Source organism: Anguilla anguilla, chromosome 3 (genome assembly GCF_013347855.1).
Source record: "Anguilla anguilla isolate fAngAng1 chromosome 3, fAngAng1.pri, whole genome shotgun sequence".
Taxonomy (NCBI): domain Eukaryota; kingdom Metazoa; phylum Chordata; class Actinopteri; order Anguilliformes; family Anguillidae; genus Anguilla; species Anguilla anguilla.
The window spans coordinates 53,779,284-53,802,702 of NC_049203.1; the positions used below are offsets into that span (position 1 = coordinate 53,779,284).

General features: G+C 47.4%; 1 protein-coding gene across 7 annotated transcripts; it reads right to left on the bottom strand.

The window, feature by feature from the left end:
* Positions 1-64: 64 nt before the first annotated feature.
* ogt.1 (O-linked N-acetylglucosamine (GlcNAc) transferase, tandem duplicate 1) lies at positions 65-19,113 on the bottom strand. 7 transcript variants are annotated; one of them, XM_035408557.1, is made up of 23 exons: positions 18,630-19,113; positions 15,681-15,831; positions 14,778-15,021; positions 14,608-14,676; positions 10,846-10,962; positions 10,623-10,702; positions 10,314-10,524; positions 9,180-9,320; positions 8,406-8,506; positions 7,539-7,692; positions 7,331-7,432; positions 6,867-7,046; positions 6,531-6,689; positions 6,184-6,273; positions 5,869-5,994; positions 5,276-5,446; positions 4,314-4,430; positions 3,841-4,005; positions 3,367-3,414; positions 2,999-3,151; positions 2,279-2,531; positions 1,901-2,024; positions 65-1,656 (listed from the first exon to the last, which is right to left on the bottom strand). In XM_035408557.1, the coding sequence occupies exons 1-23, from the start codon at positions 18,664-18,666 to the stop codon at positions 1,476-1,478; spliced, it is 3,174 nt and encodes a 1,057-aa protein (XP_035264448.1). In that variant the 5' UTR covers positions 18,667-19,113; the 3' UTR covers positions 65-1,475. The 7 variants fall into 7 exon arrangements, with proteins under 7 accessions (XP_035264448.1, XP_035264445.1, XP_035264449.1 ...); XM_035408554.1 differs by having other exon boundaries at positions 15,681-15,861; XM_035408558.1 differs by having other exon boundaries at positions 10,329-10,524; positions 18,630-19,112.
* Positions 19,114-23,419: the final 4,306 nt, after the last annotated feature.

Sequence of the window (23,419 nt, forward strand, 5' to 3'; positions counted from 1 at the left end):
GCAAAAATGCATGCAGTTTGTACCAATAAATTATGAGTGCACAAGAAAAACACAAAAAAATGACTACTGAGCAAACCAGTTTATTTACAGAATCACTTGGAACGGGTGACCAATAGTGTGGCCACATTACTGAAGACATCCAACACCAAGCAAGAGCTACTGGAGGCAAGAATAGTCAAGCTTCTGACAAACACCTGGACGATGACATGTAGACGTCTCACCGCATCAATGTGTGGGGCTCAAGTACGGTCAAGATCCAGTGAATAAGTTTTCTAAATTGGCATTCACAACCTGGAACATTTTATATGACAATGAGAAACAAAGCAAGCAAAACATCACCCGAAATTCTCAACTCTTTCAGTCCAGTTAACAAAACAATGTCTTGAAGACGACCCTGCCAATGAACACAGAAGTAGGCAGTTGAGAGAGAACTTAGGTAAGGCAGTTTTTATACAACTAAGGTGACAATTTGGAAATTTGTGACAAAATCGGCTGTTTTGCCAAGAACCCATTCACGCTCTGAGGAGTGGTTCCAGATCTTAAAATAAAATAAAATTGGACATCAATTTATTTACTCTCTTACTCTAAGGAACCACAGAACATTTGCTCTTTTCTACAAGAAGGAATAATAGACCACATGCCTCTGTTGTTTCTGAACAGGGTAAATTAGAGCCTTCAAAATTCCTTCAACAAAAGACCTGCTCACGCATACAGGAAAAACTTAATGGTCAGCAATGAAACATTTACCAAATAAAAGCTGTGAAAATACTTACCCGGGCCTTTCCTGATAAGTCTGCCTTTACATAGGTCATGAATGAAGTGAACCTGTGTGAGGGGGCCCTCTGAATAACTCCTCTGCATCTTTATGCATCCTGATTGTTTAGTGCTCAGAGACATGGTCTAACACGGAAGAGGCCAAAGACATTTGGACTGATTTGATTTGACATATAAACTTCATATTAGATAAAATCCCTCTTCACTTTTGGCAGGAAAAACAGCAACATTTTCAATACCTTTTTAATGTAATTTTTTTTTTTGCAGTAAACAAAAGAAACAAATCAGAAAACAAAACTCAATTTGGTGCAGGGCTCAAATTTGACTTCTCAATCAAAAACACATACTGGTTAACTTAAAAGAAAAAAAAAAGCCACTGGTGCTTTTTGGGTATTGTGTAGGAAGCGCTTATTAACAAAGCCAGCCCCACTGTGTGTGGGTGTGTGTGAGAGAGAGAAAGAAAGAGAGAGAGTGAGTGAGAGAGAAAGCATGTGCATGTGTGCGTGCGTCAGCAGAGTCTCAGTGGGAGAGCGGAACAGCCGGGGCTCTCCTCTGGCTCTAAGGGGTGTTTGCTAAACACGGGGGAAGGGCGGGGGGACGAGTAAAAACGTGCAGGCTCCGCAGCAGAGTCTCTGAGATGAGAGGAAAGCCGGACAGGGTCGGGGGTGAGAGGTGAGGGTTGAAAGGTCAGAGGCCAGGGTTCAGGCGCTTTCGCTGGCCTCCAGGGGCTGGATGCTGACGATGTGGTCGGGCTTGCCCCCGGCGGCGTAGCGCTCCCACATCTGCAGGTAGAGCTTCTCCAGGTCCATGGTGTACTGCTTGGTGTTGAAGAGCGGGCTGCAGATGCGCTGCTTCCACACGCGAGCACGGACCATCTTCAGGCTGCAAGGAGAGCGCGTCTCAATACCGAGTCAGGAAGAGGGCGCAGAAACTACGCCTGCAGCCACTGCCAGCTAATTCATCTAAAGCCCATTACAACATGCAGCCATCATGGTTGGATAAGGTGGATATGTTAATAAAACACATAAAAAAGTCAAGGATAAGGTTGTGTGGCAAGTAAATATGCGTACGAGCTGAAATACACAGAGTGAGAGTAGAAGAGACTGCAAGAGAGACGGAAACTCACTATTCCATGTCGGTGCCTAGCTTAACAGCCACATCCTCGTACTCTTGGCGACTGTGCGCAATGAGCTCAAGACAGCCCAGACAGGTCAGCTGGGAGGCAGCCACTCGGGAGGCCAGGGTTTCACCTAGAAGGCAGGGGGACCCAGAGGAAGAGGCATCACCGTCAGAGAGCCACAGGCCTCAAATAAGCCTCAATAGGAATGACAAGTTTCCAGCAACACAGGCAAGAAACTGCATTCACTAACATGATAAATCAGTCAGTGCCTAGAAAAGCAACAATGCCAGCCTGAGGGCCGTTCAGCACGCGGTGCTGTCATTCTGGACCCGGGCCCTGAGGGAGCGTGCGTCCCCCCTCCCCAGCTCTGAGCCGCTCGCTCACCTGGCATGGTGACCATGGGCGTGCCGGCCCACAGCACGTCCATGCCGGTGGTGTGGCCGTTGCAGAGTGGCGTGTCCAGGCACACGTCGGCCAGCTGGCCCCGCCGCACGTGCTCCTCCTTGGGCGCCACGGGCGAGAAGATGATGCGGGCGGCGGGCAGGCCCATGTTCAGGGCGTACTGCTGGATGTTGGGCTCGCCCACGGCCGGGAAGCGCAGGAGCCACAGCACGCTGTTGGGCACGCGCTTCAGGATCTGCGGGGTGCCCAGAAAAAGGGATCAGCAAACGACAGAGCAAACGAGACCGCCTGCACCCAGGATATGACAGTTCTGGCAACGAGGAACAGAACGCATGCTGATGTACGGACACACCCGCTTATCAAACCACTGCAGAGGCAGCCCCAGCCTAATCCTGCATTGCACCCCCCCATCTATGGAGTGTGTCCAAGAGCAGACAGCACAGGGACCGCAGCAGGCTGCAGGCTAAGCGCTGTTCCCTTAATACCAGAGCTCAGTACTTCATTGCATGGAATGGCGTTTGTGTGAATATCCACGTAGATATGAAACTTAAAACTGAGGCTGGTTCATTAACGCTACCACAGAAAAACGAGCCATTTCACCAGACGTTGGTGCACTGTAAAAAGCTGTTTTTTTTTGCTTGGTCACAGGTGCCGGTGACTGTGGTCACAGAAGCGGGTGGCAAGATTTTTTCCTGCACTTACGTTAGCCCACATCTGCAGAGTGGGCGGGTCGATTTTGTAGAGCTGGTTGAAATTGCAGTAGACGATGGAGTCCTCCGGGAGCCCGTACTGAGAGCGCGTCGTCACGACGACCGTGCGTGGGACCTCCTCTCCGGTAGCAGCCTTGTTGTTGATCTGCAGATGCACGTTTGGGGGTTAGTGAGGGCGTGCCCGAGGGGCAGGGGCAGTTATAAGAAAAAGCCAGAGGCCGCGTGTTCTACATCTGTTCTGTGTGCCCACCCAGACCCTTCACCATGACGTGAGAAAGACCCCAGTCCAAGTGACAGAAAGGGGAGGGGGTGTTACGGTATCTCAAGCATGTTGCTGCGCACCACTAGAGAAACCCATACCTCCAAGGATATAGTCCCAGATACTACAACCTCCTCCAAAGTAAATATCTGAAAGACAACCAAATGCGGTAATTTGACAACTTTCCTACCAAAGTAAGTCCGTTGTCTTTTGAGGAACAGGGGTCGTTTTACACCCAGCTGCTATGTTAAGAAATTCTGTGGTTAAATTGCGCAGTGTTTCAAAAGCACTCTCAAGCAGGGCTCAATTACAGTTAATGGTCCTCTAATGCCACAGGAGATGTTACATGAATCCTCTATTGAGGGGGAATTAAAAGTCCAGATGGTCATCTTACACCTGACTGATTCCTCCTCAAGGCAATAACAGATCTCCTGTGCTGCCCTGCTCTTTCCAGGGGGACACGGAGCACTGATGCTGGGGGCAGGACATCTGACAGAAGGTGGCTACAGCGTTTAGGAGGTCAGCCCCTGCAGTTACTACAGCAGCAGGCGGGGGCCTGTGGAGGGGCGCAGTACCTGGGTGGTAGCCAGTCCGTTGCTGACGGTGAAGCCGTTGATGGTGACCTGGATCTGGCCCTGGTTGATCATGTTGATGATGGCCTCGGCGGCCGTGTTCATGGGGATGACCGGCATGGAGAGGGCGCCGTTGCTGTCGCCGGCCTCCTGCCCGTCGCACTTCATCTACAGAGGAAAGGTCAGGGGTTAGAGGTCACATCAAATGTAAACCAGAAGGTTTAAATTTGATGCAGCTCATGAATATTTATTACAGGGCACGACCAAGTACGAAACTTGGTAAAAGCTTCTATGCTTGGGTGTGCCACTATTAACATTCATGAACTGTAATACAGTACTAAAAATGCCTAACCAACCAGAACCTCCTAACGTGAACAATCAGAAAACTAAATCTTTGGTGAGGGACTTGTCCTGTGCCATAAACCATTAAATAAAAATGAACATAAGCAACATAAAGGTTCTGATTGTGTACTCACCTTCACTACTTTGACGTCCGGCAGGCTGTCTAGGAAGGCCTTCAGATCAATGCCGTTCAGCACAATGCGATTGTCAAAAATGTGTCCGTTTGATTTGAAGTCAATCACGGCCTTTTTCTGTAGAGAACAGTGGAACCAAAACACATCCATTAGAGCAGAGGTTCCCAATCTCGGTCCTGAGGGACAACGGTGTGCTTTTTGTCCCAACCACAATTGCAATACCAGAATTTTACAAGCTGTAGATTCTTCTTAATGAGATGCTTTTTTGTTAAGAGGGATTATTTACCCTCTTAAGCCATAGTCAGAAATGGCTATGGGTGCCATGAAAAATAAAGGTCCCATGTTTGCATAGTACTTATTGTGCTTTATACTGCAAACAATTACAATAAAATGAGGCAATACATTTTTTAACTGACCAAATGAAAGATTGCGATGAATCAATGTATAGCTATTTGACATAATATGTCTTAAGAGGGTGAATAACCCCTCAAAACACGAAAAGCATGAAAAATTAACAGTTTGTTAAAATTCTTGGATTGCAATTGCGATGAATCAATGTATAGCTATTTGACATAATATGTCTTAAGAGGGTGAATAACCCCTCAAAACACGAAAAGCATGAAAAATTAACAGTTTGTTAAAATTCTTGGATTGCAATTGCGGTTTGAACAAAACCAGCATACACAGGGGTCCAACTGCCCACTCCCTCTCCAGAACGTCTATAGAGGCCTTAACAGTAAATAAGAAAAATAAGGCCTATGTTTACCAAAAAAAAAAAAAAATCATTCAAATGTACACATTCCTGCAAATTGTACAATGAAGTGAAAACATGCCAGAACTTGTTAACTTCCATAACCTAAAGTCATACGAGCATCCAGCCCACCCTGCCTGCACAGGCTTTTCTTTCAGGTCTTTCATAAGGGTATGTTAAAAAACAAAACAAACAAAAGAAAAACTCCTGCCTTGAGGTGTGGGAACATGTTGGCATGGTCCCCGATAAAGAAGGTGTTGGGCATGTAGGCCAGCTTCTCAGAGTACTGCTCTGCCACCTCCAGTGGGGACGTGTCGTTGTCAGAGAGGATGTAGTCCATGAAGGGAGCTCCGCTGGTGCCTGGGTAGCCCAGCCACATGGCCTGAGATTCCGGGGCAGAACAGACCCACCGTCAAACACTGTGCAGCCCCATAGGGGGGGCGCTATAAACCGGCACTACCATGTCTTCATCTGCTCACTAGAAATGGGGTCCTATGAACAACATTCATACCTCTCCAAATATCTGGTCATATCCATCTTACATACTGCCAGCCACATCTCAAATAGATCCATGATATGATCCATGATCATTTATCACATAAAATCATCATTTAAACTTTCCTCCATGTACAAGTACATCAAATATCAACAATTGTAGCCTGAGCCTGTCGTGGGTGTCTGCTAAAGATTCTGAAAATTTAATTGAGATGAGGATGCTGCATGATGGTCAATTTGGGGAAGGAAAGGTGTGGGAACACCTGACGGGGAACCCCCTGGAGGGGCCCTAACGCAGCGTCCTCTGACCTGAATGGGGGCGGGCCGCAGGGCAAACAGCTCGTTGCGCGCTCCCTTGGTGTAGCCGTTCATGTTGACCAGGATGTGGACCCCGTCCTGGTGGATTTGGTCTGCGGCCTTCCCATTGCAGGGGATCTGAGACAGGGACAAGGGAGAAGAAAGAGAGAGAAGAGGTGAGTACAAGCAAAACAGAGAGGAGGTGAGTAAGAGTGAAAGAGAGGAGGTGAGTACGAGAGAAAGAGTGAAGTGACGAGTATGCGTGAAAGAGAGGTGAGCACGCGTGAAGGTACAGCAGTGGGGGGGGGAAGCTTTTGGGGTGCTCACCTGAGACAGATCTGTAAAATGGTGGGCCTCCGCCATCACCTTCACGCGGAAGTTGGTGCTGTCATCCGGGCTGAGGGCGTAACAAAACACCTGGAGACAGAGAGGGGTTTCACCTACAGGCCCAATACAGCCCTCACCATCTCATGTGGGCCGTACTTGTTTCTGGATTTCACTTTTGCTCTAATTTATTCATTAATACCGACATTTTCGCTAGATTTCACACACAGGCAGGCAGGCATTGGTGCATACAGCTAATTATCGTGCTGAGGCAAGGTAACAGGCTAAGAATGAGGTGCTGGCCTGAACGAGGCTGGAGATGGACTGGCTGGCCGGAGTCTAGCGTGTACCTCAAACTTCTCGGAGTTGTGCATGCCAGGGATGGACTGCATGAGGTGGGACGTGGGGTGGTTCCCGAAATCGGAGCTGACGTAGCCCACGCGCAGGCGCCCTCCGCTCGCCTTCAGGTCCTTGGGGTGCTCGTAAGCCGGCTTGTGGAGCGCGTTGATCTGTGGTTTCAGGCAAAGGCACAGAGAGCGGCACCTTAGCACACAACACCGCGTATCCAGCAAGAAACACTCCTGCGCAGGCAAAATAAGACCGAGGAAGGCCTACCCTGACTGGCGCTGCCCGAGAATAAATGATGATCTCATGAACAGATCGCGCTCTGCATGTGACGCGCGTACCTTGTCCAGGCACAGGTTGCCGTGCCTCTCTGCGATGGCCTTGCGGAAGCCGTGGGAGAGGGGGTACAGCATGCTGTGGTGGGGGTGCACCGACGGCAGGCGGTTCTTGTCCAGCTGGTCGGCCACGATGCTCACCAGCTTCTTCATGCGCTCGTCGTAGTCGGTCCAGTCACACACAATCTGGGAGAAGAGAGCGGACGGGTCGGTATGGAGCTCCCCAACATTTGCATACGACAGCCTGCGGCTAAGGATGTCATTCTTCTTTCATCCAAACCTTACTGCAGACTGCAATACTGCTCAGTGAAATCTACTATTAATTAAAGTTAGAAAGCACTACGTTTGAGTAAGCATATAAACAAGAGACTAACCAAACGCTTTCCCAGGGTTTTACTCTCCCCAGACAGAATGTCATACACAGATAAGAAAGTCCGTGGGAGGGCGGAGGTCTGGAGGGGTGGAGTTACCTGCAGGCAGTGTGCCAGGTTGCAGTAGGCATCGGGAAAGTCAGGCTTCAGCTTCAGGGCTGTGCGGTAAGATGCAATGGCATCTGGGATGTTTCCAGAGTCCTGAGGGGAACAAGAGGCGGGGTGTTAGGATAAGGGGTGTGGTGGTACGGTGAGGGGGCGCGACGGCGGGAGAAGGGCTCTTTGAGAGCGCGGGGTCAGAGGTCACCTTGTGTATGGAGGCCAGGTTGCTGTGGGCGTCGGCGAAGGCGGGGTTGATCTGGATGGCGCGGGTGTAGCACTGCAGCGCGCCCTGCACGTCCTGCATCTCCTTCAGCGTGTTGCCCATGTTGGAGTAGGCGTCGGCAAAGGTGGGGCTGATCCTGCAGTAAGCAGACGGAGATACGCTGAAGGGCATATCGCATATGCACAGAACACGCAGCAATGCATAACTGAATGGCGAAACGCATTAACGGAATGTGGACCGTCTCACTAGCTAGCTACCTAGTAAGCTTTCAATAGCTATCTGTCTAGCAAGCTCTCAATATCTACCTATCTAGCAAGCTCTTGATGGCTAGCTAGCCATCTCTCTCTCTAGATCACTAGCTAGTGAGAGCTAGCTAGCCATCTCTGTTGCTAGCTAGGTATGTCTTTCGTAGGCTAATAGATACAGAGGGATAAATAAATACATATTAGGTATTAATTTACTCATGTGTCTAAAAGAGCAATGAAAGAGTGTAGACTATATGTATTCACAACAGTCTAGCTAACACGAACATTGGTACACAGACCTGACCAATCAGAGCAAATCTAGCCATGACGGGCCAATCAGAGCTAGATAGGCATTCTCAAAGCCCTGCCCTGGGGTTAACATGCATTTCCACAAATGTGTCTCAGTGCAAAATATTCAGTACAGAAAGAGAGAAAGAGGAGCCTGTGGCATGCATATACGAGGCAAAATAACTTTAATGGGTTTTGATAGTGAAAGCAGCTAATCAGAATAATGAGGGAGCTGATTCTATAGTAATGACATTTTACTGAAAGTACAGAATGAGTGCCCTTATATAAGTCTGAGGATGCTCTAGGTCTCTCATACCTGATGGCCTCCTTGTAATGCATCAGGGCTTCCTGGAGCTTTCCCTGCTGTTGCAGCACGCTAGCCAGGTTAGAGTGAGCTGCCGCAAACTCGGGGAACACCTGCCAACACACGGTTTAAGTCAGACACTAGCCTTGCCTACCCATCTCACACCTCCTTTCCTTCATTTACCCTCCAATTACATATTTTCCAAAGGTTTGTGCTTTAACAATGTAGAGGAGGTGCTGCCTTCAACAGTTTAAACAATGATTCCAGCAAAGGCCTGGCATTAAAGGGAATCTCCACTGGACAGTAGCAAACTCAAATGCACTGAACGGTACATTAAGAATCTAATTAGATTCCGGTGAATTGTTTACTGTTCACAGTTCTTGGTATCCAGGGATGTGTTTTGGCATGGTTGTTGATCAGATTAATGCATCTGTATTCAACAGAATGGCTTGGTTTAAAATTTGTGACTTAAAACCCCACCCCTGGACACAGAGAACAGTGAACCACTCCTTTAAAAAGGCCTTGGAGCCAGACAGGCAATAATCCCATGTATTGCACCACTGTGTTTATGAATAGACCTTAAAATAGACTAACAATACAACTTCAGCAGCATTAAGAAACAAACCACACAGGAGACAGTAAGTTTTCCATTGTCTGCATTTTCAGTTGGGAGGGAACAACAAGCCTACAGCATACCCAGCCTTCATTTACCCACTTCCTGTTACACTGAGCCTGTAGCACCTGCACTGCTCGTCATGAAGCATTAGAGACTGTGAAGGCCCTCACCTCCAGGGCCTTCCTGTACAGTGACACGGCCTCCTCGATGTTGCCCTGCTCCCTCTTGATGTTGGCCAGGTTGTTGAGGGAGTCTGCGTGGGTGGGGCACAGCCGGAGGGCTGTGTTGTAGCACTCCTCCGCCTCGGACACCTGAAACGGGGAGGAAGAGGGCGGCCGTCAGGCCTTAGGCCGCACCGCGCGGGCGCTGGGGCGAGGCCTCAGATGCAGGCAGGAAGGCTGCGTACGCGCGCAGCTTGCAGATTTCACATTAAACCAGCGAGTACTGCAGCCCCGAGGGGCAACTGCACTTCATGTGCAAAAGCACGCCTTTACAGCAGTCAAGCAGCAGATAGTCCAAGCATCTGTTGCACAACAACGGTATGAAGGCACAAGACAGCACACCACAGATGCATAAGTAAGCACACCGGCAAAGGACGAAACTAAAGCACAAGGCGACATGAAACCCGTGTGCGTTGGGCAAGAACCATGCAGACTATCCACATGTATGGGGAAGACTGTTTGGACACAAAACTTGCATGCACGGGAAAAGCTGCATGGACATGCTACTCGCATGTGAGAGGAAAGCTGCTTGGACCCGCAACTCCCATGCATGGGGGAAAGCTGCATGAACATGCTACTTTCACGTGTGGGGAAAGCTGCCTGAACACGTCACTCGGATGCATGGTGAAATCTGGATGGACACGCTACTCTTATGCAAGGGCAAAGCTGCATGGACACGCTACTATTATGCAAGGGCAAAGCTGCATGGATACTCTACTCTTATGCAGGGTGAAAGCTGCATGGATACTCTACTCTTATGCAAGGGGAAAGAGCTGCATGGACACACTACTTGCATGTGTGGGGAAAGCTGTATGGATACGCTACTCTTATGCAAGGTGAAAGCTGCATGGATACGTTACTTGCATGTGTGGGGAAAGCTGCATGGATATGCTACTCAGATGCATGGTGAAATCTGGATGACACGCTATTCGCATGCAAGGGGAAAGAGCTGCATGGACACACTATTGGCACGAGTGGGGCAAGACGCATGCACAGAGCAAGTAGAAGGAGCAGGGCCAGAGTACAGGACTCCGTGGGTCTGCTCTGGGCGGTGGGGACATTTTTGCGGACACACACACACACCGTGTACATCCTTACATTGCCCTTCTCCTTCAGGGCGTTGGCCAGGTTGCAGTAGGCGTCGGGGAAGTGGGGCTGCAGCTCGATGGCGCGCCGGTACGTGTCGATGGCCAGGTCGATTAGGCCCTGCTCGTAGTAGACGCAGGCCAGGTTGCCGTGGACGACGGCGTGGTTGGGGCTCAGGCTCAGGGCCCGGAGATAGCCGGCAACGGCCCTGCGGAGGGAAGAGTGCAAACGTGCCCGTCAGCACCGCACAGCCTCGCCTGCGCTCTGACAGGCAAAGCACTCTGCACTGAGGGACGGGTCACCCACCTGTCAAAAATACGAGCCTCTTTCAAGACGTTCCCTAAATTGATATAGGCATCCAGGAAGTTAGGGTCCAACGTCACAGCCTGAAAGGGGAAGGTACAGTAAGAGTTAATCGAGGAATCTTCTCTCAGCACACCTACCTGGAACGTTGCACACTGAGGACTACAAACAAGCCTGTTAAACTGTTAAAGTATGACTACAGCAAGTATCCCGCAGACATGCTCACCTTTTCAAAGTGATGTATGGCCAGCCAGATCTCTCCCTGGGCATTAAACACACACCCCAAGTTGCTCCAAGCCACCGCAAAGTTAGGCTGAGTCTCGATTGCTTTCAGGTAACAGGCCTTTTAAGGTTTAACAACAAAAAACGGGAGAAAGAGGCAGAGAGGTGCGAGGAGAACAGGTAGAGGAGGGGGGGTTGGGGGGTTGTAAAAAAATAAAATAAAATAAAATAGATTGAATAAAAAGGAAGAAAAGAAACAAAAAAAGCAGACAAAAGGCATGTTAGTGCTCACTCTCCACAAAAGCAAAAAGTGAGTCTGCAGCATGGGCTTGCCTGCGCGAGTATCTGCCGCGCTAAAGCTTGCTGCTTTTTTCCCTACGCTGCGCGGATCCGACCGGCACCCACGCTCAGCCTGCCATTCTTCAGTTACGGCCTCGGGCTCCGTCCCGCGTCCCCCGCCTTCCGAAATCCCGCCCGCCCGCCCCGCCCGCCCCGCCCGGGACCGTTCCTAAGGGCGCTGCTGAAGAGCGCGTGTGGTAGGGGCGCGGGGACCCTGATGGGGCTGCCGTGTGCGTCGGCGGGAGGGCCCCTCCCACAACCTTGAATGGCGGGTGCTGAGCGCGGGCGAAGGTCCCTGTAATGCAGGCGCAGTGAGGCCGCGCCCGTCGCTTCTGCCCGCTGCCGCGCCACGCCTGCGCCGACTCCGGCCCCGAGCGCCGGCTGCAGACCGGGCGCTGCCCGCAACGCGCCAGGCCGCCACACTCCCTGTACCTCCCCCGCTGCCAGGAACAGGATGTGGGGGGGCGGGGCTGCTGCTGCTAGAGCTAAAACGCTCAGGTAAGGTGAGGAGTCGTCTTCGTGAGTTAGGGGGCATTTTTGGGGGGGGTCTGGAGGCCAATGGTGCCCTGTGCTGCGCGGGGGTGGCCGCTGGGTGACGTGTTGGCGGTGCGGGCGGGCGGGTCTGCAGCCGGCAGAGCTGGAGTCTGGGGGTGTGGGGGGGGAGAGAGGGGGGAGCTCGCACGCGCACGCTTGTCCCGTGTCGCTGCGCAGCCCCTGCGTTACTGCAGACTCACAGCGCGTCATCTGCTCAGCAGAACGCTGCAACTCCAAATAAAGAAGGAAAAACAACAAACCAAAACAGGAAAAAAATAATTAACAAGTAAAAACAAAAAAGTAAAATAAAAAAAAGTGTTAGAGTTCTTACTTTTTTCTCTTTTTTTTTTTTGCTTCCAATCCAAGTCTCTTTTGTATTACTTAAAAAGATGACTGTTTTCTAGGCAGTAAAATTAAAAGAGTACTACTTTTCTTCTTTCATTTATTTACTTTTGTTTTTTTTTTCCTCTTGTTTTTTCTTTTGTTCTTCAATGGAAGCCACAACACAAGGACTCAGTCATGGAGTGAAGAGTGATTTTCTTTTTGCTGGCAGTTACAAACCCGTTACCACATTTTTGGACTTTTTCTGGGGGGCGCCCGCAGCTGGAAGAGGAGGACTGATGTTGCCCTAGAGTGTTCCTGTCCGCCAGGCACCTACGCAGGAATAGAGTCACCCTCCTGAAACCTTCTCAATAACAATATCAGTCGTGAAAAAACCAGGAGAGACAAAATAAGAAAACAAGAACGTTAGTAAAAGTCTGCAAACAATACATTCTTTTCACATGGAAAAAAAAATCATCTTCTACACACAAAACAAAAAAAAAAAAAAACCAAAAGCTTAGCTAAATACATTTTTCTCATGCAAAACATACTTTTCCATTGGTTTCCATAGAAAATACAAATGCTTAAGGGAGGGGCAGGGGGTTGTAAGGAGAGAAGAAAGGCTTTTGTTTAGTGATTACATTTTGGTCCCACATTGAAAATACTCCTTACTGGATTCACTTTTACTTGTTAAAGAGGGAGGCTGGCTGGCTTGATCTTCCCCAAATGAACTGATCACATTTAATTGGTAATAATATATTCATCGCATACTGGGGAAAGAAAAGGAAAGAAATTATAAATATATATGTATATATATTCATTCTTTGTCTGCCTTACTTCTTTCTTTTACAGGTTTAATACCCTGCTGTCTTTATCCTGTCCTGCTTGCCTGAGTCCTGGCCAATGGGTAAAGAGAGAAGTCTGGGATTTAATGGTTTTATTCTAGAAGCTTCCACAGATCTGGAATAAAGAGGTAACGCTGTCGCTGCTGCGCGTGCGATCGATCTGTCTCACTATCCCAGCATCTGGTGCGTGCGGTGGAGTGCAGAGAGCGAGCTGTGTGCCGGACGCAGCCCGGAGGGGGGAGGGGCCAGGGGGCTTTCACCAATGAGGAGGCCCGATTACTGCGATCACCCACTCCAAACCCAGAGGCCAAGGCCAAACAAATTGAGGAGTGAAGGGCGTAATGAGTGTGGGGTTGGGGTATTTTCATTGGTGGGGGGGGGGGTTTGTGGTCACGGGGCGGTTTGGGGACTTGGCAGAGTCACTCGGGGCGGGGCTGAGGGGGTCAGGCAGACAGCTCCACGCGCGCGCACTCCACGGGCCCTCAGCGAGCGCGCGCGGGGGGGCGGAGCGACAGAGCAAAGGGGGGGGTGGGGGGCGCGGCATAGGCAGCGCCCAGGCGCTCCTCCCCACTCCGCCCCCCGTGGGCACCAAATAAGATGGCTTGTAACCGGCAGAAATGACAGCAGGGCAGCTCCGACAAACGGCCGAAAAAAACGGCCACTTCCAAACCAGTTCACCATTCAGTTCACTGGCTGCTCACCATTCTCAAGGAGTGGGGGCACGGGGGGAGGGGGAGCCATAAACCAAACAGTAGTTGGTCTGCTTTATATGAACAGAGCTGCAGTTCCTGCCTTTTGATTCAGGGGGTGTGGGGGGGCGGGGGCATGGTGCTTCAACCGAAATAATTATGCAAATCTTTGGTTAGAAGCCATCTTATTTTTTTGGCATTGCAAAGATCACTAACTTCATCAGTCCATTTATTTACTCAAGACCGAGCCAGCATTATCCCTCCTGAGAATGAAATGTGCCGTTAGCAAAAGTCAAAGCATTTCAATTTCCTGCTTGAATTTAATTCGTTTTGCAATTGGGAGAGTCCAGCCTTTCTTCCTGTGTGGAAAGGCACTGACACAGAGATAGGCCAGGGTGAAGCAGAGTATCTGCACTGAGACAAGAGGGGTAAAAAGACATGTAGAGGGGAGGGGCCTGTGGCTTAAGTTACAATAAATAAAAAGGTCTCTGTGGGCGGGGAATGGGGGCGGGGTCGAGAGTACATAGTACAGGCGTTCGACGAAAAAACAAAAAGCACCGCACCCGCCTCAGACCACAGGGAAGAGAACGAGATCAGCCCTGAGAACAGCTCCCTTCGTGCGGCAGAGGAAAGCTACAGCCGGAGGGAGTGGGATGGAGGGCCGGCAGTCTTCTGCCCGTTTCTCCATCGAGGACAGCGGTAAGCCCAGGGTACTTTTACAGTGACCAGGCCGCGGGAGGGGAAGGGGGGGGGGGGGGTGGTGAGGTGGCAGGGAGAAGGACTGAGGGCCGCTGCTACAGAGCGCTACTCTCTAGAAAGAGAGCAGGGAGGTGGAAAACAGAAGTTTCAGTCACTCCAACAGGAGGAGATGGGGGCCGGGGGCCAGGGGCTCAGGGATTCAAATAAACTAAAGCTAATTAAACTATTTTCTAAGGGGAATAAAAAAAAAAAAGTAAAAAAAAAAAAAAATCTAATTAAAATAAAATAAATAAAAAAGACAAAACAAGACACCGCAGGAGAAGAGGCGCTGGGACGTACCTTGGCCTCTTCCAGTCGCCCGAGGGCTTTGAGCAAGTTTCCAAGGTCGCTGCGCACACAATACAGATCCTGCAAGACCAACGCAAACACAGAGTTCAGAGGAGAAACTCGGGGACGGTCTCTTGAAATAGCAGAAACAGAAAAGGGGGGGGTGGCGAGGGACGACTCACGGGATTGTACTGCAGGGCGGACACGTAGGCCTGCACGGCGCCCTCCATGTCGCCGGCGGCGACCAGCGCGGCGGCCAGGTTGATGTACCCGTCGATGAAGTCGGGCTTGAGCCGCAGCGCGTGCCGGTAGTGCTCGATGGCCTCCTGCAGCTGGCCGCGCTCCTTGTAGACGTTGCCCAGGTTGGAGTAGGCCTCCGCCAGCATGGGGTTCTGCTTGATGGCCAGGGTGCTGAAGTGGGCCGACCTGCGGGGGCGGGAGGGGAGAGGCGTCAGAGGCGAGTGGCCCTTTCGAGGGGGCTGGCTGGGGGCTCCGCCTCCCGGGTGGCCGGGCGGCACTCCTTTGCCCCTGCGGCAACGTCGAAACCACAAGGAGAAAGAAGGGGACAGAAACCCAGGCACCAGCGCTGCCCAAAGACGGCCTGTAAGGAGGAAAAAGGACCTCTGGCCCCGCTGAAGAGAAAGGACAGGCTTTAGAAAAGGAAGTGAGGCGAGAGGAAGTGGAAGAGGAATACCCGAAGTGAGTGCCTTTAAGCAGTGCCAAAGCTTGCCAGAAACACGCTCTCCAACACGACTGACAGACTCAGTTGGAACCAGACGTAGACTCGAGTGTGTTAGCTTTGCCCGCTATTAGACCTCATCTGCATAAAACAGTGTTCCATCACACCCCTCTCCTTACACAGACGTTTATATCAAACACAGCCTTTTCCATCTGCCACAAAACATTTCCCCCATGTAGTAAGCATTACATATTAGTCCAAGCAATAAAACATCATTTTTTAAAAATGGAATAACCAAGCTTCATAGGCGTACCGAAAAGGTAAACCAAACTGCCACGCAGGGACATACTCCCCAGTGGGCGGGCTTTGTGAGCACAGGCCACGCCCCTCCCCCTCCCTCCCTCACCTGTCGAGCCGCCGACACTGGAAGTGTATGGAGGAGAGCAGCAGCAGCACCCCAGTGTTGTCGGGCTCCTGCCTCCATAGCTGCATGCAGTGCCGCTCTGCGGCCTCAAAGTCCCCAGACTGGTACTCCCGGTGTGCCAGCTCTGCCAACCCTTGGAAGGAAAGCAAACGTTTGGTCGGTTCTGGAGCACCAACACAACCCAGGGAGGGGGAGGGGGGATGGGGGGGGGGAAGACAAAATGTTAGAAAAAATGGAAGGAGAAAATAAAACATGAATAGAAGAAACAAAAAATGACAAGGAGAACAGTTTCATGAATATGACATGATGTATATAACCACTGATCACCACAGAATCCATCCTTCAGTATGTTGTATCAATACTGACTAGGTCATTTAAAGGAAACCCCAGCTGGGGAGAAATATGAATTCAAAATGCAGAGAAAGGTCACTTAAGAATATCCTATTTGGTTTCCACGTAAAATTTTCTATATTTTTTTTAAAGCTGGGACTTTTTCTTTTACTTTGGGATTGCTTTCCCTCTCTGGCTCGAAGGTCTGGCTTTCTAAAGGGGCGTACACGGTTCTCTGTATCTAGGGGCAAAGTGTTAACAGCTGCTGATTTGAATTAGCCAAAGCATTTGCATTTGTAACACAGCGTCTTGCACTACAGAGTAAGTATGGCTGAAGAGAAGAATGGCTCTTGAACAATACAGACAGAATCTATTGCTAAGTTTGGGTGTTGAAGAACTTTCTTCCCATACCTATGTCCTTAAAAAATTGAGGAAACTATGGTACCAAACATTGCTTAGTATATTCTTAATTTTTCATCCTCCGCATTTGGGCTTCTTTTCTTTCCTGTGGAGGTTCCCTTTACAATGCCCAAATGCAGCCACATACCTTATGATCAGCATATATAACCACACTGCTTAAAAACAGTAATGTGACACCTTTGGGTCGCCAAATCTGTCAGCATAAGCTAACTAAAGCTCTTGTGACAACTTTAATGTTAGTTCTAAGTTACTTCGAATGTGGTCAGCACCTTTTTGTATGAATATTTTACACGTCGAAGAGGATGGAAATAGCTATTTGTGCGCCAGATGTTTTCATGTTTGTCATTTTTTTCCTCAATTGGGCCAGACATTGTTGTGCATGATGAAAGATTTTAAAAATATTTACAGAACTTTCGGGAAAACTGCCGCCTTTACAATGGATAGTATGAGGACATTTTGAAGGACTGTGGTCTAAAGTAAGCAAACACACTGCATTAACTCCGAAGCACCTTGCGCAACACTGTTATGCAGAGATTGAACATGTGCATTTTACAGAAGCTATAATGGGGTTGCTCCACATCATGAGCTAACAAAATGACTTCCTATGGTAACTCGGTATCAACCCGCGATTCATGCGCGCGACACACACATTTGTCCGGAACTGCGACATCAGAACAGATTCGCAACCATAACGTTAGCCAAGCTGTGTAGCCAAGATTCGTTTCACTAGCACTGTTAGCTATAGGATGGGTGTTTGGGTTAACATAGCGAACTAATTATTAGCTAACGTGGGACAGTCCTAGAGTGCCAAAACAGACCAGTGTGACATTCCTTTCTGTCTAACGCGGAAAATTTTAAATTTAGCGAGAAGATAAATACATATTTTAATATCACGCACGACCGGCTGAATTCTAACAACAATAGCTAAGTCTACCGCTGGGAAAGCTCCCTTCTTGCCTCCGTGTCTAATGTCAGAAAAAAACTGACAGCGTAGTGAAAATTGTTATTTACATAAAAGGGATGATTCTACGTAAACACGTAGAATTAAACAACCATTAAAAATGGGAGTGAAAGTGGATAAATTAAATGCAGACATGTCGTGGAGCTACCGAAGCGAAAGTCTACGAGGTTTAAATATGGTTAGACTAGCAAAATAGCTGCTAGAGTAGCTTGCTAGCTGTCCAGCAGGCGAGGGAAACAACACAGCATAGTTGGGAGGAGGGTGGAAATCATAATGCGTAAGCAATTGGAAGTGGAAGCAAGTCAGCGAAATATGTTGGCACAAATAATAACATGTTATAATAAGTATTTCCAAAGTAATTTTCCATTTCTGACGGCTGCGGAGTCACCTAACTTTACATTAGGCGCTAATCACAGCCTTTTGATTGCTACCAAGATAGCTACGTTGGGCTAACCATCAGCCAACTAGTCGTGCCCAGGTTAGTTCGCGCGTAATGTTTGCTAATGAACGGACACAACATAAATTAAATAAGCTGAAAGGATAAATAGTAGACTGGACTAGATAGAAAACTCTGCTGCCACCAATTCTAAAAACTGCATCATCATGGCCATAGTTCACGCTAACGATAATGGTTTTACTGCTCGCTGTATACCGTAACTCGATAGCCTGCAACTAGCTAACGTTACAATGTTAACATTCAAGTTACATTTCTAGAGTGAATTGTGCCATTATATGTCGCCACCTTATGATATAGCCAAGCTGTTCTCGATCAACCAAACGTTAAGTTAGCGCTAAACGTCTAGCTACCACACAGCTAGTAATAAAAATCTAGTTGGCCACCTTTATAACCAAACACCTATGTTACCTGGATACACAACGTTAACCACACACAAACGAAATACGACTAGCTAGACTAACTCACATTTAGTGAAGTAAAAAAAAATATAAAATGGTTGGCAACGGAACCGAAAAAACAGTGACCCAAGTTAACCAGGTATCACCAACGTGGAACTAGAGCTAGACTAACGACGTACGCAAATTCGAAACTAGTTGACCAGATAGACTAGTTACTTTACTCGTGCTAAAGTTGCTTGTTTGTGGCTAGTAGTATTCACAGATTATAGCTAGCTAGGAAGCGCCTGATATGGATAATTTGTTACGATTATTTCTGTTTGCATGCTAACTGTACGCCAGTTAGCTACCAATGTTCGCTTACGTACCTGTGCTGTCAGCCACGTTTCCAACGGAGCTCGCCATCTCCTCCTCAGTTTCAGAATTCCGCAAAGCGGTCGTCAGTTTTGTAGTTTGAGTAACTAAGAAATTTAGCTATTTTGCTCTTCCGTTATCGTAGCTAGCTAGCTGATACTACTGTCCGCCCAGTCACAGGCCGAATGCTCAGATAGCTAGGACCGGCGTGAAAACTGATCTGGGAACTAGCTAGCTAGCTAACGTTAGCCTGCGAGCTAATCAGACATCACGCTAAACTAAAATTGCAAGGTCACTGGCACAGTTATAACTTTATTTTCTTCGTCGAACCTACCGACGACACCTTACTACTAACTAGATACTTCGGAATTTCGATTCTGTAATTTTACCGTTTGATACTCAAGGTATAGGCTACTTATGTCAACCTTTGCAGCAATATTCCGGATCGGTCTATGCTAACAAAGCGTCTGCTCTACTCTGAAATGGCGGCTTTGACTGGGACTTCTTTCGAATTACAAAGTAGCTAGATCCATAACAGCCGACTTGGTTGAAAATAGCTTTATCTAAAAAAAAATATAAATAAAAAGGGTGTTTCTATCTAAACGTCCGTTTCATACATTTATTAAAGATAAAGTAACGTTTAGCCGCGTGTATTTAGAAGGGTTTGCTTCGACGAAATCGTGTGACGATACTGGCGGAAGATACTGGCGTGTTTATGATCATGTTGTATCACTTCGCGCAACAATGCAGTATTATCTAGAATTCTCGATATGAAAGAGAGTTCATTTCCATTATGTTTTTGTTGGTAGCAGAAGTATTCTGAAGAACATGGAATCTGAGTGATATCCTTCAAAAATCGGCCGTAGATTCACAAGAATCGCAAACAATGACTGTATGACATGCATAAATGCCTGCACACATTTAGCAGAATATTGTATGACTGATGAATCTCAGTCTGATTTTAAATGTATACAGTCACTAACGGCTACTGTTATGAGCGCACATTGTACATTGATAGTGAGCTCTCAAATAAAAAAGGCCTCATGGAAAACGAGAGAAATAAAGTATTAGCCTCCAAAACAACGTTTGTACTTGACCAGTTTAAGGCTTATCAGAGGACGCACAGTAGATGTAAAATGAAATAGTCCTCAAATCACCAACTGTAGGACTACTGAGCATTAACTGCCATTGGAGTCCATACACTTTTCTGACTGTGATTACACCATGCTCCTACTTCATCAGCATGCTGTACTTAAACATAGGCCTGCACATCCAGCTTATTTAATTGGGAGTGGGGGCTTTTGGGGGCCCAGTCTGGAAGGAACATGACAGAATAATCTCCCCCATCATAATTCCACATCTTTCATTTCAGACGGACCAAAATAAAATTTTGTTTCGGGATCCCACAAAGGTTAGGGCCAGCCCTGTATAAAGACATTGCTTCATCTGCACAACTAAATGTAAATTAAGCTAATGTAAATATATTATCATAAATGTGGGGGGCGACATAGCTCAGGAGGTAAGACCGATTGTCTGGCAGTCGGAGGGTTGCCGGTTCAAACCCCGCCCTGGGCATGTCGAAGTGTCCTTGAGCAAGACACCTAACCCCTAACTGCTCTGGCGAATGAGAGGCATCAATTGTAAAGCGCTTTGGATAAAAGCGCTATATAAATGCAGTCCATTTACCATTTAAATATAGGGGTTTGGTAGTATTAGCGTGTAAATACGGCAGAAGGAACATAATGCAGGATGCACTGCAAACTACTCCCATACTACCAATGTATGGTGCAAGTTTAAATTGTCCCATGAAAGTATATTCCCAAATTTAGATGTGTGAGGTGATTATGCCACACTTAAAAAATGATACACCTATCACTGCAATTTTCTGTCAATTCCAGAATTGTTGGCACCCTTGTTGAAAATGAGGGGGAAAGCCTGTATAGAATAAGCAACTTCATTACTGAGCTACTGTATATTTTAAGCTCAAACATATGGAAGAAGTCAAAAGCTATATAGAGTACATTTATTATAATGCCATTATTCCTTTAAAACTTGTTTTTCTGAGTATTTCTTTTTTTAAGAACTAAAATTCTTGTTGACACAGTCCCATGGCCACACTCATGATCACAAACCAGGACCAGAATTTTCCCCTGGTTGCTTGAATTTTGCAAATGCTGTTTCCTTGGAGGTTTATGAAGTGATCATGTCCACTGTATATTAAAAGGTAATTTATATTTAAAGATCTGACACAGGTTACAAAATAAACAAAACACATTATTAGCAGAAGCGAGCCAAAATCAGTGAGCAGACTCAAACAGAAAATGAAGTATATTTTAGTATCGTAATGTCAACATTCATAGCTGGTGAGATTCAGACATGACAACTACCTGAGGAAAAAAGTAACAATGATATAAAAATAACCAAATTGATCAACTGAGTATTTGTGAGGGTAATTAAAAGCATCCTGATCAGAAGTCTTGTGCTGGTGAGGAAATTGCCATGATGTTTTTCTGTGTTGTCCTGATTTTACTTGTTTAAAGTCTTTGGTTTTAATTCTCTTTGTTTTATTTGTGTCATATAATAATAATACAATTGCTAAGCCATTCTGTTTATAAGAAGGCTATAAAAACTGCTATTACTACTCCCTGATAATGGTAACCAACATTATCAGAACCACCCTCCCCTGTTTTCAGCTTATGACCACCAGGGGGCAGTTACTAATTCTAGTTGCATGGTCTCCTGAACCACTGGGCTGGAGTGAGGTTGAAATTCCCTGAATCTTTAATTTGGGTACATGTTGGGTGTAACTCCTTTTTTACATGTAGTTCCCACTATCCATTCTCTAGTGGATCTAATCTATCATTTTTTTATTGTAATGTTCTTTATTCTGAAGTATTTTGCATGCCAGCCATCATTTTTCATTCTCATAATCCTTTTACTGGATGGAAAATTAGTCAGTTGTGTCTGCCAGATACAACAAGAGTGGTGTTTCTATGCTCAGAAATGTGGTTTTCCTGGAGGGGGTGGACAACAGCATTGTAGCATTTCATAAGCAATATATTTTAAGATTCAAGCAAGATTCATACATGTTTTTTTTTAAAAATTTGGGTACAGACATTCAACTGCAAACTAAGAGCACAACATCAAATTCACATAATCTCTCTCTCTTTCTCTCTCTCTCTCTCTCACACACACACTCGCACACACTCACACATGCATGCATGCACACACACACACACACACAGATGAGCTCATTGCCACATTCCCTACTTTCTCCCGTGGAGATTGGTTGCCTTGTCTCAGAGCTTGGAAATGAATTAAGCCCAGCTGTCATTAACCATGTGTATGCTGCTTCAACCACACTTTCTCTTTCTCTCTTCCCCACACAAACATTCATCCAAACAGGCATACACATGTTGACGCATAAATGCACAGAAGTGTGTGTAAGGTTCAAATAATATTCAGCCCCCCCCCCCCCCCCCCCACACACACACACATGCATACCCACACAAACACACACATATAGCAAACACATTGGCCCAGTAAGTTTTCGTGCACTATGAAGGATATTTTTGAATTTTAGATATTGACCAAAGTTTCTGATGACCAGCCAACTTTACAGTGGCTGGTATATGGGCATTTGGGGGTTTCTGGTCTAAGCCAGAAGATGCTTTTATGCCCATTCATCAACAGCCAGGAGTTCACTGACATTGTGTAACTTGTAATATGTACAGTCTCAAACTTGATGGTTATGGTCTCTTCATGTACAGTATCAGTGTTTGAGCCATAAATTATGTTAAATACAGTCACGGCCATCCTGATGTGGTAAATACTACATGGGGATAGATCTCCCTCCATTTGAAACGTGTTTTCCTTCCATGTAGTGAAAACTCTCATGCTTATCTGAGTCAGGAAACAAAATATGCCTCGTATGTAAATTGTTTTAATTTACCCTAGATGATAAACAGTCTGAACATCAAAAAATGAGGAAATGTACTTATTTTATGGAGGATTTCTCTTGTGGGACTGGAAGTTTGGCAGTTGAAAAAAATAAAAGAAGTGGCTCTTGCACAGAAGAACCTCTCATTTTGGTTTAGTCTCTCTTTCCATCTGTCCAGTGTCCATTCTCTTTACCCACACATCATGTGCAAATTAAGGCAGGAAAGTAAACAGGCCCAATTCAATCCCTCGCCTCTCTCGAGCCTTGCTGACAGAATGACACAGGCGGTATCTGTTAAAAGGGCCCTTGAGCTCTCAGGCCTGTGATGTGGGACTCATTAACTTCACATTTTCCTCTCAGGATGGGGGGAAATTGGGGTCCTGTGTGCCTCTGTTTGTCTCTCAGCACCTCTCTTCAGGAGAGGGCTGACATCATCGTTGCCGTGTGTGCACAGCACATGTTAGCTCAGACACGGTATGCGTATGTGCCTGTGTGCGTACGCGTCCGAGTTCGAGCCCGCTCACGCGCCCCAGTTTTTCCCCTCTGCTCTGCTTGGCCGTCGTCTTGGGAAAAAAATGGCTCATCGAGGATGATGTCATGGTTGTGTCTACGGCGATCACGTTTGACATGCTTTATCTTTGTGCAAGGCCCAGCACTGGCTGGGCAATGTGGACACCTCTCCACTGATGGGGTGAGCCCGGCTTTCATCATTACAGTGTATTCCCCGCTCACAAAGGCTATTTTGGGAGTTGCTTTAATGTGAGGGGGTCACGATCTGATCTTGTTAGGGTTCCTAATAAAGCCCCCGTTCCCAGCGAGGTGATGTCTGGGGTTCGGGGCTTTAATTGATGGGCTGGTGCGCTC

Bases quoted from the DNA above. Each gene is read 5' to 3' on its own strand.
- ogt.1 (XM_035408554.1), bottom strand. From the start codon at position 18,666: ATGGCGAGCTCCGTTGGAAACGTGGCTGACAGCACAG. The intron at 10,963-14,607 runs GTACGTCCCAGC...AAACCTTAAAAG, and splicing joins GGCGACTGGAAGAGGCCAAG to GCCTGTTACCTGAAAGCAAT. The intron at 1,657-1,900 runs GTGAGTTTCCGT...CTCTCCTTGCAG, and splicing joins CTAGGCACCGACATGGAATA to CCTGAAGATGGTCCGTGCTC.